Below are 17,231 nucleotides of genomic sequence, written 5' to 3'. Positions count from 1 at the left end.
ATATATATATATATATATATATATATATATATATATATATATATGCATATACATGTGTGTATATATATAAAAGTTCAATATTATAAATAAGAGTAAAAAAATGATAATTTATTTTGCTTACATCTATATTTTAATTCTCTTACCCCAAAAGTATTTTATTTAAGTAAGAGAAATATACTTCCAGGAAAGGAACTGGAGTAATAGAGGAACACGCGCGTAAACGGAATAAATTCTTTTTATTTGTTATTCTGGTGTGAGTAACTTTTTCACACCAAACTTACTCCGCGCATTATAGACGAACCTTACAAGTTTTACTGTCTATATTTTTTTGTGTGCGCCTAGTCATAAAATCAAAGAAACGTAAATTGTATAACGCGCGGCTTACAGTTCACAAAATTCGAATTTCAGCTTTCAAGATATTTCGTGCGCAAGAACTGTTTCGATCTCTGCGTCGCAGAGTAGCTGGCTTATTTTCTATCGAAGTAATGTCGAAATGAGGCGCTCGTGTGTGAATTACTCACTTGTGTTTATCGCATTCTCGCTTCAGCGAACAACGGCTGCATTTTGTGCCAGCAACTCCCAGTTTCACGACTGCAGATTAACCAACGTAAGGCTCTGAAACTCGAGTATTGAATTCGTTTCTTGTAGGTTGGTATGGAAAGGAAGCCGAAAGGTCCGCTGAAACAAACTAGGTGGTAATGCAAAGTTTCCCTAGAAGCGAGGACAAGGTGCAAAAAGAGCAGTGTTACGAGAATTCAACGATTTGCCGATCGTGAAGCTTTTCAAGGTATAGAAACGTGAAATTTTACACATGAAACCTTTTAGAGCCGATTTTTTCAGCTCTTGGTAAGTTCTTACTAACATTTAAATTATATCTTTTGGTCTGTTCTTTTTAGCTGAACTAGTGCAACAAGTTACAATGGGACAAGTATATTTTTCTCACTCTAACTTATTACATTAATTCAGCTGTGCAATTTAAAAGAACAGATTGTTTTCTTTGCTTCTTTTCAAATTATCCCTTGTCCACAACCTTGCTTTAATCTTTAAGCCGTAATAAATTGGCCAACCACAATCGATTATTTTAAAAATAATCAACTGTGGTTAGTCAATTTCTTACGGCTTAAGAATTAAAGCAAGGTTGTGGACAAGGAGTTAGACAAGTGGTCTTTTTAGCTGCACTGCTGAACTGATGCAATAAGTTTAAGTGAGACAAGTATATGTTTTCTCACTCTAACTTATTGCACCAGTTCAGCAGTGCAGCTGAAAAGAACAGACCAAAGGATTCATATGATTTAACTGTTAACTTGCATTCGATATTAACCAAGATTGCATTCGATATTCACTACTAGTATTAAAAATTACTACTATTAAAAATCTATATAATATGTGACATAAACTATAGATTCTCAATACTAATAATGAATATCAGAGAACAGGCTAAAGCCCGTATCAGACTACCGACTACGACTGCCGACTTTCAATGGACCAATCATAATGAGGCGCCGAGTCAGCGCCTCACTATGATTGGTCCATTGAGAGTCGGCAGTCGTAGTCAGCAGTCGGGTCGGCCTGTGCAGTCGGTAGTCTGATATGGGCTTAAGGGCCAGTCTTTCATCATCTCCATTAACTTAATCGATCGATTAATTCTATTTAATCCATTAAAATTAACCAATCGTATTTATCGTTGAGCAGAATTGATCAATCACAGTTGACATTTAATTGGCCAATTAAAGCTGCGTTCAACTATTCACTCACTGTCAGTACTAAAAATCTATAGTAAATGCGTAATATGAACTATAGATTTTCAGTACTGTCGTGAATATCGAACACGGCCCCTAACCCGGCAAGCAGAAGGCGTTTGCGAATTGGCCAACCTGCTGGCGCCGGTTCCTTCTGCAGCGGTTTACCAACATGGCAGACACCACGGATGAGAAGCTGTCGAAAAAGTGAGTAGAACGTTGGACACGAACACCATACTCACTCGTGACGAGAGGTTATCGACGCTCGCGTCGCTCTGGAGTGGCTTCACCACACGCGTGGCTTCACCGACGTGATCCGAGAACGACATATGACATCGGCTCGCCGCACCACGTGCTGTTCCCGCGTTGCTCCCGAACACGCGAGCCATACTTTTTCCGCAGGTGACCGGTATTTCGCACAGCGATCGGGACTCGGGCAAACGCGTCGCGTCAGTAAGCCTAGTATCGTGACGCGATCATGCTCGCTAATTTGATCAAAGCTCGCGCTGTCTTCACACAGTCGTTTGCGCGAACGTGGCTAACATGCCACGAGGCAAAATTGCTTCAGATGTCTCTACGGCGCCGCTCCACGACGTGCGTAACGATTCCCTCAATAGCCGACTCTGAGGTCAATACTCGGGAGAATTGTTGAAAGAACATTCCGATTACAGCGAGCTGAAGAGACGCCTCAAAGCCGAGCAGAAGGCCAAGGAGAAGGCTGGGAAAGAGGCTAAGGCAGCTGAAGCTAAGGAGCAAGCTAAGAATGCCGAGAAGAAGATTGATCTCGAGGAAGAAATTAGCGCAAATGTAAATTGTAACATGAGCTTTGTGAGATAGGAAAAGTAGATAGAAGTATAGGGAATACGCATGATCATTTGCTTGATAGATTTTTTTATCTTTGTTTTCCTTTATTTTCTTTGTAAACATATTTTGTAAAAATGTTTGACAAGGAATGAAAATCATTTCATTTTACAGATAAGAATATACATCTTATCTATACTTGCAGGAAGTTCATGTATTCATATTTTTATAGATGAAGATACGTAAGCCTCTAGGTTTTATATCAGGAACAAACTTGATAATTTTCTTAAGAAATTCTTTCATATATTTGTTTTTTTTCTTTATGAACATATTTCATGAGAATATTTTACAAAGAATAAAAGTCTTTTCATTCTGCAAAGAAGAATATAAATCTTATCTTTATAGATAAGAAAGAAAGAAAGAATATATAAGATAGATAGAAAGATAAAAAAGAAAGGATACTTTATAGATAAAGCTCATATATTTTTATCTTGATAAATAAGGATATTTGGGCCCCTCAGAATTGATCAACTCTACTTTTTATAAATGTTTTTAATTTTAATACTAAAATATGTATTATAATTGAGATACTTTTCAAAACTGAGAAATTTACAGAAAAGTAGAGTTAATCAATTCAGCTTCTGAGAAGCTTATATAAATATTACTGTTTCGTTTCAAATATATACAATTCAGTCATTTTTTATTCAGCAATTTGTTCTAAATTGGATAAGTTCAAACTCAAACCACATTATGCGATACAAAACTTATTCTTTTATTAGGAATCTTTAATTAATATTTATTAAAAGAACATTTGTATTTTTGAAAATTTGAAACTTTTATTTTGTCTACCATAATGAATAGCATATTACTTTTCATATTGCAATTTAATTTAATTTAATTATTAATTATTTAATTTAATTAAGTCAGCTTTGAATTTGTTGTAATTAAGCCTTTACTTTTTTCAGGAATACTTTAAGCTTCGAACACTTACAGTCAGTCAACTCAAGGCCAGCAATGACCATCCTTATCCTCATAAGTTCCACGTATCAACCTCCTTAGAGACGTTCATCGAAAAATTTATCGATGTCGTGAAGGATGGAGAAACGCTCGTGGATGAAGTGCACAGCATCGCAGGGCGCGTCCACTCCATTCGAGGAGCTGGTGCCAAGTTGATTTTCTTCGACCTTCGAGGAGAAGGTGTTAAAGTGCAAGTGATGGCTAATGCGCGAAATTATAAAAACGGAGAGAAATTTGCGACAGACACCTCAAAGATTAGGAGAGGCGACATCATAGGTATAGTTGGCAATCCAGGGAAAAGCAAGAAAGGCGAATTCTCAATTATGCCACACTCTATAACCCTTCTGAGTCCGTGCCTGCATATGTTACCGCATCTCCATTTCGGCCTGAAAGACAAAGTAAGATCTAATTTCGTAGAAAAATACAATTACATACACAACATATTAAATATAATAAATATATAAAACTGACATTAAAACCATCATACAACTCTGCAAATCAAAGTAGTGTGCACAATATTTTACGCGAATCTATTGCATGTATAATTTAAAAAGTTAAATATTTCTTAAATATATTCTTAAATATTTCTGTATGCAACCAGGAGACGAGATATCGACAGCGATATCTGGACCTCATCTTAAACAACAGAGTCCGTCAAATCTTCCATATACGTGCCAAGATAATTGCTTATGTACGCAGTTACTTGGACAAACTAGGCTTCCTGGAGATCGAGACGCCTATGATGAATATGATCGCCGGAGGTGCGACCGCTAAACCTTTTGTCACTCACCACAATGAACTCAACATGGATCTGTACATGAGAATTGCTCCGGAGTTGTATCACAAGGTATAATGAATCACCTTCGACAATCTTAAAACAAATCTATAAGCAAAAAAGAGAAATATATGAAACACACTTGCACGTGGACGTTTAATAGATGTTAGTCGTCGGTGGGATCGACAGAGTGTACGAGATCGGCAGGCAGTTCAGGAACGAGGGCATCGACATGACCCACAATCCCGAGTTCACTACCTGCGAGTTTTACATGGCATACGCGGACTACAACGATCTGATGGCCCTAACGGAGGATATGGTGTCCAGCATGGTGAAGACGATACACGGCACTTATAAGATAGTTTACCATCCCGATGGACCGGAAGGCGAAGGAGTTGAAATAGACTTTACACCACCCTTCAAACGCATTTCGATGATGAAGACATTGGAAGAGGCTCTTCAAGTTAAACTGCCCAAAGCTGATCAGCTCAACACGCCGGAGACGAACCAGATTCTGAGTGATCTCTGCACGAAGCACAACGTTGAATGCGCTGCTCCCAGAACGTCCGCAAGATTGTTAGACAAAGTAAGACTTAGATTCGTGAGAACTTACTTTCAAGTCAACTTCGGTTAGGTAATTTTGACAGATGACGCTCTGTGAATTATACACGACAAAGGGTTGTAAAAAGGTAGAATATTAATTTTCAATATTTTTTTTTTATGAATACGTCGCGTCTGGCATGCACATTATGTCGTATTTTTTATAGCTTGTTGGGGAATTTATCGAGGAGAAGTGCATCAATCCTACATATATCATAGATCATCCGCAAGTGATGTCTCCATTAGCTAAGTGGCATCGTTCCGAAGAAGGCCTGACGGAACGATTTGAGCTATTCGTTATGAAGAAGGAAATTTGCAACGCGTACACCGAACTGAACGATCCAATCGTTCAAAGAGAAAGGTAGGAAATTTAGGCAACCGTGTGAATTGCAAACACAACAACGCGTTTGTGGAGTTTTAACGACTGGAACACCTTGCGGCAATTCCAAGTGAATTATTCCGTTTTGCAATTATCTGGTAAATTAAACACTTCAAATATACATACAGGTTCGAGCAGCAGGCGAAAGATAAAGCGGCCGGCGACGAGGAAGCACAGATGGTCGACGAGACTTTCTGCACCGCTTTGGAGTATGGTCTGCCGCCGACAGCTGGCTGGGGCATGGGTATTGATCGCCTAACAATGTTCCTCACTGACTCGAATAATATTAAAGTGAGTACTTACAAATTAGATACGCGCGCTATACCTTTTAAAATGACCGTAAAAGAAAATCAAAATTATACAATTAAAATTATATTTTTACATAACTGAAATTATTTATGAAGGAATTTCATATTTAATATTTCATATATTTCGTATTTAATTTTCTCAAACCAGAACGATGAAAAAACAATATCTTACCGATTTTTGCAGGAGGTGTTGCTCTTTCCTCAAATGAAACCTGATGAAAACCCAAATAAACACAAGGACATCGCTGAAGATGACAAAACGTCAAATGTCAGTGACGAAAAATAAGACAGACATGGGCCAAAAATAAAGTTATTTATTTAAAGTTATAAGAAACACAGTTAATGTTTTCCACCAGTGTGAGAATTTTTTTTTTGATGGATAACTTTCCCTATTTACAGAGAAATAAATTTTTTTTAAATTCGGTTATAGCTCTTACGTATTGTAATTTATTTAATACCCGGAGACTACAACACATCGATTACACAATCGATTATTTACAAAATCGCAAGAACGTGTGATATAATACGTAAACGTCATTGTATATATTATATCGATTAGAGTACCATGTTTCTTCACGTTAGTATTATAAATCTTGTCTCTCTCGTTTTTTTTTTTTTTTTTTATATCGCTACGCTACACGGATAAAAACAGTCCAAGATTATTTTGAGATTATGTATCCAGATTGATATTCCAACTATATTACTACTACAACCAGTAATTTCACAAAATCCAAATTATCACGTTTGACATTATTCTTTTTCTTCTAACTTTAGAGAATTTTATTAATAAATTCGATAGTTTCAAACGTCACTTAGAAAAGTTAAAAAACACTTCACGTCATAAATGTGAATTGCTATGGAGATTTGTAAAGATTTGAGGAACTAATAGCCATGAGAGAGACAAAGAGAAAGCAAGAAATTTCCCGAAGGAAATATCCTAATACTATATATACTAAAGGGTCTTTATATAGGCGCAGAAAGAAGAAACTCGACTCGATTCGATATTTCGAAAAAACATGACATCTACTACAGTGAACACGAACAGTATGAGCGACAGAAGAGTAACACACACTCATATTTCGACTCCTCTTGTGAGCCGAAAAACATGAAATCTTAATAAGTACTTGCATATCTGCTGGCAGCATCTTTTATATTGTCTGATATATATATATCCACTTGAAAAATAAATATAATCCTATATAAATTTTTAATAACTATAACACAGGAGCCCCAAAGCAGCTTATGTCTAACTTACGAGAATATTTCAACTATAACGATTCGTACTCGAGTCGTATATTTAGTTAAATGTATCTAATCGACAGTCAAATTCGTGTTCTCACGTTTAATGCTAAACTTGGCAATCCGAGGCTCGTTCGTCTAGTTATACGCAACATGAATGTCACGTGAAATTTCAGGCAGTCTCTACTTAATATCGAATATACGGTCTTGAAATTCGTACTCTCGTTCGCAATTAACTCTAAGCTCTAGTGTGATAAACGTATACATTTGCCGACGTGTGCAAAGCCTTAAGATCATATATTCAGTATTAAATACACGATGAAAATATATCCTATGAGATCTTTATACAGAATTCACTGTATTTAAATTAGGTAGAACTCAAAACTGAACAGCCACGTTTAGCTGTAAACGCGAGAATCGAAGTTCTAGCAAACTAGTTAACATACGACCAAGGAAATATGTTTTACGGATAGTCACTGATATGTATTTCGCACTTGACTATAATATTCGTAAAAAAAAATTTTCTCGAACATGCGTATGTGCATGACCATTAAAAGGATTAACATTCAATTTTCCTCAATAGAAATTTAACGTTAATTGTAGCTTCTCGACTCCTAACAGACATATTTTGTTATTTTAATACGTATTACAGTTACTCCTTTAATGGTCATACTGTATACATTTAAAGAATACCCCTTATAAACATTAACGGTTAATCATCACAATAATTGTAAAGTTTAGAAATGCAAGTAGTCTCGTCGGAAGATAGAATATTCTGCTGGCAGCTTTTTGTCCTCATGTATATCTCGATAAAAATATTTTATACTGTCTGGAACTTATGAATATACATTTTCCACACAGAATAAATTAAGCTACTGACTGGTAAAAACACCTTCGCAGGTCGAAACACGTGATTAATTTGCCATTCAATAATAAGACTTGTGTTGCGAAGACTATTTCAAGAATCATGTAAAATCGAATCTAACTAAGACCTTTATCAGCTCTCCTCATCCTGAACGTACTTCGTGACAGAATTGTAATGAGCGCCAAGCTCATATATATGACGATGATAGGTCAATGTTACTTTTTTACCATTGGTATATTGGTCTCCAACGATGTAAGGAGCTCCTGTAGCTTGTACGACCTCGATTGGGCATTTTAGTATGCATGATAGTACCTGAAGCTGTATGACAAAATAAAATAAACTTTATTGATTACACAGCTTCGTTCATGTCTGTCACTAATACATTTCTTTGCGGATTAATTTGTTAATTTGCAAAGGAAAAAATATATTATAAATAGTGCAGCATAATAAAGTGCACTGTAATAAAGCAGTATGCAGTTGCTCTATGTAACTTTACATATATCTGTAATATAGAGCCTGTTCTTTTTCAAAGAACTCCCTGAAGTAGTGCACATTGGTGCAACAAGTTAAGGCTCCTGGCTCTTCGCATTGTCTATCTCTTTTTAATGACATCAGAAGCGAGAAAATGCATGCAAAAAATTCTTGCGAAATATGTTGAAATAAAAAGATATATCCATAAAATAACACTTGCAATCGATTAAACAAATTTGTAAGATATTCCACTTCTCTTTTGCTTTAACAATCAATAATTTATTGTAAATTAACCTGAATAGAAATAGGCGAAGAAATATTAAGAAGATGAATACGTTAATTTACGACAAAGTATTGATTGTTAGAGCAAAAGGGGAGTCCATGGAATATCTTACAAATTTGTTTAATCGATTGTAAATGTTACTTTATGGATATATTTCTTTATTTCAATGTATTTCGCAAGAATTTTTGGCATGCATTTTTTCGCTTCTGATGTCATTAAAAAAAGATGGACAATACAAGGGACCAGGAGCCTTAAAGAGAAACTATATTTGATTTTATTCTAATTTATTGCACACCAATGTATATCAGTTCAGGAAGTTAAAAAGAACAGATCTATATATTTACCTCGACTGCACCACCCCAGGCACTTGTCTCAGCCACATCATTACAGTATTTTTCAAATTCCTCAGGTGTCATTAAATCATCAGAATCAGGATTAGACAGAAAAGGCAAAAAGTCATTCATATTTTCCCTCAAATAATCAGCAGTCTTTGTTCTGAGATCGTGCAGGCTAAGGGGTGTCTCTCCATTCACCTTAAGTTGATGAGCAACTGCGTTGTATAAACTACAAACAGAGATGTAAGCATAAATATATAGCATAAAGTGAGATAAATAAACTGTAAATCATGTATTTAAATCATGTATAGAGTCTTCATTAGTTCCTTTTTTAGCTCTACATACATTGAAAGGAGATTAAATTCTCACCAATGGCCATCGCTGGGAATTTCATAGACCATTAAACCGCGCTCAAAGAGAATTTTCTTTATAGCTTCTATTTCAACATTTCTTTTGCCAAACACGTTGAGTGCTTCTTGCTCAATAATCTTCTGATTGCGTTCCTTCTCTGCATTTGCCTTCTTTTCCCTTCTTTTCTGAGCTTTGGAAATCCTTTGCATAGGTTGATCCAGGCAATTATTATCCTTACTGATTACCTCACTTGAAATTGTAAGTTCCTCCTTGTCATTCAATGTAACATGAGTTAATCTCCATTCGTTCAACTCCTCTATCTGACGTTTGTCCAGACTCTCCTCTAAATGGCCTATCTCCTCCATAACCTCTTTCTTCTTCTTCTTGTCACCTTTGCAGATTGACTTCTTCAAGATTTGTATTTGAGCTACCAATACAAGCAGAAACGTTTGACAATATATTTCGCAAAAACCTTTTGTCGAATTGGAAATTGAAATTCGAAAATATTAAAATTTACAAACTTTACAGAGGAAATTTGGAGAGGTACAGCACATCTGTCATAGATGAAAAGTATTATTTTTAATATATATATATACCTTGTAGTTCCTTCCGTTCTTTTTTGTGCTTTTGCGTTAAATCTTCCTCCGTTAATGTAAGATCTGCCATTTTAATTTAAATATAACCACTAATGTGTCAGCAAAAGAACTTCCAGAGAAGAGCCGAAAGCGATCATATGGCATGAATGTGTCATATGTGTGTGTGTGTGTGTGTGTGTGATCGCCATTTAGGAGTTACTTCGAATTACTTTAAGCAAAGTTTGGCCACGAGGAAGCAACTTTTGATTGGTCTACGAGAAAGCAACTTTTGATTGGTCCATGTTATATTAAATCCCACACAGCATCCAATCACAGTATACCTATTACAATAGGTTAGGTTAAGGAGAAATAGACAAAGAAAAATATTGAAAATATATCCTTCTCTCTCGCAGGATTTTGATAAAACTGCAGTCGTGGCCAAACTCTACTCGGAGTAACTTTAGAGTTACTTTCTTTTGAAGCTCCTCTGTCTATAAAGGCTGCGTTCGCTTTGGGCATTTACGCGCTGTAAGCGTCATTCTATCTTTATCGCTCATTACATGCGGAAAGAAGATAGAATGACGCTTATAGCGCATAAGCGCCCAAAGCGAACGCAGTCAAAATGTGAACATGAACTACATAGCCAATGTCCATAATTTTTCTCAGCGGATAATAGGTAATATTCACGATTTTGTGGTTCTGCTCCGTGCTAATTCATTTTTGCAAAATAACTCACATGAAAATTAACGTTTCATTAAAATCCGTTTTCATTAAAAGTAATTTTTAAATAACTTTCATGATCCTTTATACAATATTACATACTAGATTATTCATAATTTGTAGAAAAAAAATTATTAGTTTTGTACAACGACGCAATATATTTAAATACAAGTATTGTATATTGATATCTCGCAATAATCTAGAGATTGATTTTCAAAAACATATCGCATACAATATTCTATAAAAATCTATAATGTCACGTATATTATAGATTTTCATAAAATATATACGATATTTTTTAAGAATTAGCTGCCTGAAATGAATGAATAATTAAAAATTTAATACAGTTATATGAGTCATATTTAGATCCTTTATTGTTGATTTATTTATTAAATACGACTATCTAGTTTTGACTCTCATAGACCTAATTTTAGTTACAATCTGTTGAATTCCGCCGTTTTTCCTAAATGGTTGAGGAAAACAATCCTGAGATTTTCGTACGTAAAATACCTTCTTCTTCAATATATTGGCTAGAAACGTCCGAGCTTTGCTCCAATTACCAATCTTGTAAAATACATGTATAGTAAAATATATAGTTGGTAAATTTTACTATACATATATTTTACAAGCACTTTTACACGCACTTTTTTCCTTCAAGACGTACGGAAATTATAATACTATGTTTATTATTTATTTGTTATTATACTTGCGTTTATTATTACATTATACTATGTTCTTTTCGCCTTCCTCCGTATTCTGTATTGTGTGAAAATTCACGGTGCCCTCGCGGGAGGTGTTCCACCTTCGTCCCAGTGCAGTACCAACGCAGCTGGAGAGAAATAAATCGCGGTGGCCATGGGGACTGTGTAGTCGTTCTTGGTGCTCTCCGGTCGCTTGTTTTCCTTGTTTGTTTTTAGTTCCCTCCGGGATTATCTTTTCGCTGTCGAGTTCCCTGGAATTCGACTCAACGCGACATGGCTACGATCGATTCTGCAAGCCGTTTGATTTCATTGCTATGCTTTATTGTGGTGCTAACCTCGTCTGTCATTGCTGTTGCGGGACCAGATGGTACGTCTTCGGCCTTGCCACCTTTGAGCCAGGATCCTCCGTCCAAATCATCCTCGGCGACAATCGAAGAACACCCATACAGTAATGTCGCCGACGATAAAAAAGTACCAAAGGTAAGTACAAAATGCATATCTGCATCTGTGTGTGTGTGTTAAATGCCTTCTGAATTTTTTGGCGCTTCTTTGTTTTGTTTTACTTGTCGCGTTTTATCATGTCACTTTGCGTCCCATTGTCGTCTTGTAATATTTCTTTTTTAACCGTTCTGTGCATCTTTTTTGCTGAAGAATCAATGAAGAATGCATGACAAGTCCCTCGCATATTTTTAGTCGTGACTCGTGTGTTTGTTTTTAATATTTACTTCTTATTTTCCTGTTTCATATATTCTGTCTTACCTCATACATGTTCGAAATGTTCTAATGTATCAATACCAACAGAGTGAATTTTTATAATATGTGTGTGTGTGTGTGTGTAATTTTATATATTATTGATTTATTTATTTACAATAATAAGAGTAAAAAAGATGTAGTATCAATAAAAAATATGAAGGTGATTTTTTATTTTTACAAGAAAAGAACATTTAAATTTTTTTTGCATTTTATCACTCTTATCACTCTTTAAGAACTGATTAACTGCATTTAGAACTATTTCCTGTCTGATCATTGTAACTGGTATAAATATGATAATGGATATTATGGTGAATGTATATATTCTGTACATGATTATATATATTATGTATTACATATATTATTAAATATATTCATATGGTTGAATTTTATATAAAATATAAAATATCCACAGGATCTTGCAAGTACATCAATGATGATAGAAGGAGGACCAATATTAATACCTACAACCACCCAACAACAAGCAAACACCAAGATTGTGGTTGAACCAGACATCCCTGATAAATCCAGAGAGAGACAGAACACACCTAAGGCGAGATTCGCTATACCTTCTGTAGTTCCAAGGAAAGGAGTTGAGGAAAAAAAAGTGAAAGCAAGAAAAGGTGTGAGTCAGTCTAGCCTAGATGTAGAGCAAGCTAATACATCAATCAGCCAAATCACTGCTCAGGAGAACATAAAACCCATAGTGGAAGATACTGCCACAATAGCACCAGTTCATACCGATAATCAAGCTGAAACTGCCAAGATCGATGCGCCAAAGTTGAACGTCACCAATTCACGACCTAATGACAATTCAGATTATCATGGTGCGAACTTTAGTTCAATTCCAATCTCAGTGAACGCGAACACCTCTCACATAGAGGTCACGAATGACACAACGAAGTCTTCCCCACCTCCTGTGGAAAAAAAACACATACCGAAGCCTAAGCCAACAGTGACTACTGTCGGCAAATCGGAAACTAACGAGTCCAGGCTGTCCTCGCGCAACAAGAGCTCCCCGCTGGGTGCGCCGAGAAAGATCGATTACATCGTGCCAGTCATCATAACGATTGTCACTTTGCCGATACTGGGTACTGGTATTTTTCTATTGTACAGACGCGGTCGAGATTGCTGGGACAAGAGGCACTACCGAAGAATGGATTTTCTGATCGACGGAATGTACAACGACTGAAAGAGCCGCGAAGGCGACAATTTGCAATTTGAGATTATACGGGCGTGTAATTTCGCAATGGGATATCAATCGTTGCATTTACTACAGTCTTCAGCAAATGCAAATGTTACGCTTGCTTTCGATACTGTTTCGACACTTTTCCTCGACGCAATTCAAAACGCAGCCGATGAAAATTCAATGAAAGAACTTACCTCTCAGAAAAATTTTGAGAAGATAAATTCTCTCATTACATCACACATACATACACATCGATTTCCGAACTGCATTGGAAGGAAGATGTTGAAATCGTATAGAAATTAAGTATACAATCGGTTGATTAAAGATTGCAACACTTTTCCTTGATGAATTTTGTAATACATCTCGTATTCAATAGGAGAATTTGTTCTTTTAGCAATTTTTAGGATATATATAATTCCTATGGAATACAGAGTGCGTTACATCATCGAAGATGTCTCAAAGCAAGGAACATATCGAGAAAAAATTTTACAGGAAATCTTTGAGAGAAACAAGGATCTACAATACGGTCGCAATTACGTTTTAAAGTCGTAGCACTAGTCTGTAAATCGATCATACGTCCATTTTTTTCACGTAAGCTTACAAGAAATAAAAAGCTCCATTGACGAATTCAATAAAACTTTTCATTTCTCACGAATTTACGTGAAGGAAATGGATATACGATCGATTCACAGACTACGATCGCATTGTAGACAATTCTTTAATCAACCGATTATGCGCGTTCTTTTAGAGTAATCGTTGCTAAGTTACAGCATCGATTTTATAGTACATGACAATATTTATGCGAAAAAACTAAGTCTATCGGTATCCATTAATATGTTCGCTATCAGCGTCACACATATGTGATCACACTTTCGATTTCTCTCCGGAAAACTAAGCAGGCTTAGTTTTGTAATTTCCTAACGCTTACGTTATAACTGTAACGCTATCTAACGCAAACGTTACACGTCGTCGCGCAGATATAATAAGTACTATAATAGCTGCGCAACGATGTTCAACGATAATGACATTGTCGTTAAAAATTGTAGAACAAGTGTCACAATTCATACATTATGCTTTAAACGCTCAATTTGTCCATTTCATACATTTTATCTGCGCAAACATGCACTGCAAGCGCAAATACTGCAAATATAGCGTAGACTATAGTGAGGTTTTTGATTCAAGCGCGATAGCGAACGTGTTAAAGGACCCGACGCTTTGCCGACGCAATACAAACGTATAAAATAATATATATATCGCGCAATCGTGCAACGATATAACGTCTACATTCAGTGTACACTGACGTCCAAGCTTGTGCAATCTTCTCGTCGTACTGTTGCCTTAATAGTAACACGGTGAAAATTTTGTGATTTGTTACGCAGCGATCGACGCGTTCAACATAACACTTCGTGTAATCTTTTTAGCGGAATCCTTTTATATTATGTCCTCAAGAGAATTCTTCTAATATCAAAAAAAAATATTCTAAACGCAGTGTTTTTAAATTTAGAAGACTTTCGTCTTTTATCAAGTCTTATTCTTAATAGAAGTTTCTCCTAGTAAAAGAACATTCTGTTTCAAGCAAACATATTCCTCTCGATTCAAAAAAAGAGAAAAAGTCGTAATAATATCAAATAGATTGCCAATTAATAGTTCATTTTGTTAGAAGAGAAATACTTTTTCGATAAGAACTTTCGCTTAAAATATGGGATTACAGGAAATAGCACCTTGCAACTAGAATTCTTTTTTAGGTGTTACAATGTTTTCCGTTTGGTTTAAAAAATTTCTCTTGATATATATAAGATTTTCGCTAAGAATAAGATTATACTTTTTGTATGTATTATACTTTGGGTATGTATACTATTAGGCAGGGTTGGAAAGTAACTTTTCGTTACTCTTCAAAAATTATTTTTCTAACCCTGCTATCTAGTAGTTTCGGCTAATTCTATCTTTAGGATAACAGACGCAAAGAATCATATCAAACGAGGAACATTGTGTTGAGACAACGATTTTGTAAATAATTTGCACAATGACTTCCGCGCATTGCATATACCCAGCAAGCACAGAGAATATAACTATTATATAACATAAAAGTAACACGTAATATAACAGCTATTATACATTATTAATGTTAAAGTTGCGCAATTCTCTTTATAACCGCAATGTAACTTTTTAAGAAACTGTTAAATTGCTCCATTATTTACTGATTATAACGGTATAATAGCAATATAACTAAAATATAATAGGTTATATAACAAGTATATTGTTTGTGTTACATCTATGTTATATAACATTTTTATATCCAGATGTCGAGTCACTCGTTAGATAGCTTCCGTTTCTTAAATATTTCATTAAATATGATGAATTAACATACATACAAAAACGGTGATCACGAGATGGCAAAACTTGTACCATGGAATTCACTCTTATAATCAAGTGACATATCTTTTGATTTTTTTGAAACTGCGGTCAAAGTAATAATCCCTCCCAATGAAATTATTTATAGAGATGGGAATAGATAAATAGCAATAGCCTCAACAACATAAGATATCCTGAGGATACTTCAGATGTTTCAAATGATAGAATAATTCTGGGATATCTTGTGTTTATTTGAGAGCTAATTAATTTAGAAGATAGCTAGATACTTTTATGTCATTATCTTTACAAAAAATATAATTTTTTATATGAAATAATTATAGTATTTTTAGAAACATACTTTTAAAAGTTAACTGATATTTGAGTGACAGCTTTATATAACTGCTACATACAATTAAATAACTAAAGTTGCTGGAAAATGGATCATTTGTATTCCAGCTATATAATATTTCAGCAATTGATATAACAGCTGTATAACATTTAATAACATGTTATATTTTTATTTTAAGCTGCAACATCGTTTGAGTGGGAAATTACTATTGTAATAAAATTACAACTAACGTGTATGTTATACGTAACAAACATGTTATATTGCATGTTACTTTTTATTACATTACGGCAACGTAACAGTTATATAATTGTGTTTGCTGGGTACTGTCCTAAATTAATTCGTAAAGATGTATGTACATCTAGAAAAAAGTTCTCTAGGAAATCTTCGCTTTTGTCCACGTGAGAGAATCTTTATGTAAATGTTACGTCTTCTACTATCGCGATCTTCCTTCGTGGATGAGAATCTACGTGTTACGTTTTAATGCCATTTAGGAAACGTAAGTGAAATTTACCAAAGGGTCCAATTTTGCCAAGTCCGACAATAATAGTAGCAATCTGAATCTCTACAGAATCTCGGTCGAATGAAGAGATCGCATTGTGCTTCGAGAGCGCTCCTTTAGCGAGTCGCGTGATTCTTTTCCGCAGTACGAGAGCCCCCATAGTTTGTAAGATGACGCTTAATTATACGAGACGCGATATAAGATACACAAATTTACCAAAGAGTTACCCCCCGGCTTGTGTAACATGTCGTGCATTATTTGTATTTTTATTCATACTGTGTATTTATGTTGCATTTCTATTTCGCAGGACGATTTACGAGTCTCGAATCTATTTAGTATCACTTAGTGAGGATATTTTTATCGGTATTTGCCATATACGAGATATCGAAATAGGCAGCATGAGACGTTCTCTCGCTATGTAAATACGATAAATGATTTATACGAAAATTATACTCAGTCTTTAAGACTTTTTGAGATTGTGATTTTTATGAGCGAAATTACGTTTCGGGTTTTCGAAAGTGTATATTTTATTAATGCACGGGAAAGCAATAATAATAATATAATTATTTTTATACGTCTATGTAAAAGAAAGATTATTCATATTGTTACGAAATATACGTACTTGCAAATCACATGTTGTTACATCGCTCATTTCCAAACTCCATCAACAAAAGTATCACAGAAAGAGAATGAATGATATTTGTAAAGATTTTATTAATAAGCTTTTCATATAGATACATAAATACAGAAACGTTAGCGATATATATATATATATATATATATATATATAAGTTACTCGCCACTTTTGCGAGTTAATGGAATTCCTGAGGACTTTTCAAAACGAAAATGTCAAGGTTGTAATAATTTTTAAACTGAGAGTGTTTTAAGATGATCAGAAACTATCCAAATCTAAAATTCATGCGCTTAAACACG

General features: G+C 35.0%; 4 protein-coding genes across 6 annotated transcripts in view; 2 read left to right on the top strand and 2 right to left on the bottom strand.

Moving 5' to 3' along the window:
* Window positions 1-689, bottom strand: part of LOC116849018 (protein PIH1D3) — a 41,449-nt gene extending 40,760 nt beyond the window's left edge. The window contains exon 1 of the mRNA XM_032825729.1: window positions 522-689. The gene's annotated coding sequence lies outside the window, so the exon portion shown is untranslated. The remainder of the gene's footprint in view (window positions 1-521) is intronic.
* Window positions 690-1,781: 1,092 nt separating this feature from the next.
* On the top strand, window positions 1,782-6,048 carry LOC116849014 (lysine--tRNA ligase). 3 transcript variants are annotated; one of them, XM_032825721.1, is made up of 8 exons: window positions 1,782-1,946; window positions 2,411-2,546; window positions 3,506-3,955; window positions 4,159-4,404; window positions 4,496-4,918; window positions 5,100-5,293; window positions 5,440-5,602; window positions 5,804-6,048. In XM_032825721.1, exons 1-8 carry the CDS (start codon window positions 1,912-1,914, stop codon window positions 5,903-5,905), a joined length of 1,749 nt encoding a protein of 582 aa, XP_032681612.1. In that variant the 5' UTR covers window positions 1,782-1,911; the 3' UTR covers window positions 5,906-6,048. The 3 variants fall into 3 exon arrangements, 2 of the variants coding, with proteins under 2 accessions (XP_032681612.1, XP_032681611.1); XM_032825720.1 differs by lacking the exon at window positions 1,782-1,946 and adding an exon at window positions 1,956-2,333; XR_004379051.1 differs by lacking the exons at window positions 1,782-1,946; window positions 5,440-5,602; window positions 5,804-6,048 and adding an exon at window positions 1,954-2,333 and having other exon boundaries at window positions 4,496-5,021; window positions 5,100-5,251.
* Window positions 6,049-6,203: 155 nt separating this feature from the next.
* On the bottom strand, window positions 6,204-10,011 carry LOC116849017 (deubiquitinase OTUD6B). The gene is made up of 4 exons (XM_032825726.1): window positions 9,760-10,011; window positions 9,182-9,590; window positions 8,822-9,041; window positions 6,204-8,041 (listed from the first exon to the last, which is right to left on the bottom strand). Exons 1-4 carry the CDS (start codon window positions 9,827-9,829, stop codon window positions 7,856-7,858), a joined length of 885 nt encoding a protein of 294 aa, XP_032681617.1. The 5' UTR covers window positions 9,830-10,011; the 3' UTR covers window positions 6,204-7,855.
* A 918-nt stretch (window positions 10,012-10,929) lies between these two features.
* Window positions 10,930-16,930, top strand: LOC116849016. The gene is made up of 2 exons (XM_032825725.1): window positions 10,930-11,639; window positions 12,325-16,930. The coding sequence occupies exons 1-2, from the start codon at window positions 11,433-11,435 to the stop codon at window positions 13,099-13,101; spliced, it is 984 nt and encodes a 327-aa protein (XP_032681616.1). The 5' UTR covers window positions 10,930-11,432; the 3' UTR covers window positions 13,102-16,930.
* The last annotated feature ends 301 nt before the right edge of the window (window positions 16,931-17,231 follow it).

The sequence above is a fragment of the Odontomachus brunneus genome, unplaced genomic scaffold (assembly GCF_010583005.1).
Source record: "Odontomachus brunneus isolate Ranch 3 - 2012 unplaced genomic scaffold, Obru_v1 Obru_scaffold_104, whole genome shotgun sequence".
NCBI classification, from domain to species: Eukaryota; Metazoa; Arthropoda; class Insecta; order Hymenoptera; family Formicidae; genus Odontomachus; species Odontomachus brunneus.
Note: the sequence above shows the minus strand (reverse complement) of the source record. Positions and strands in the feature narration are given on the sequence as shown.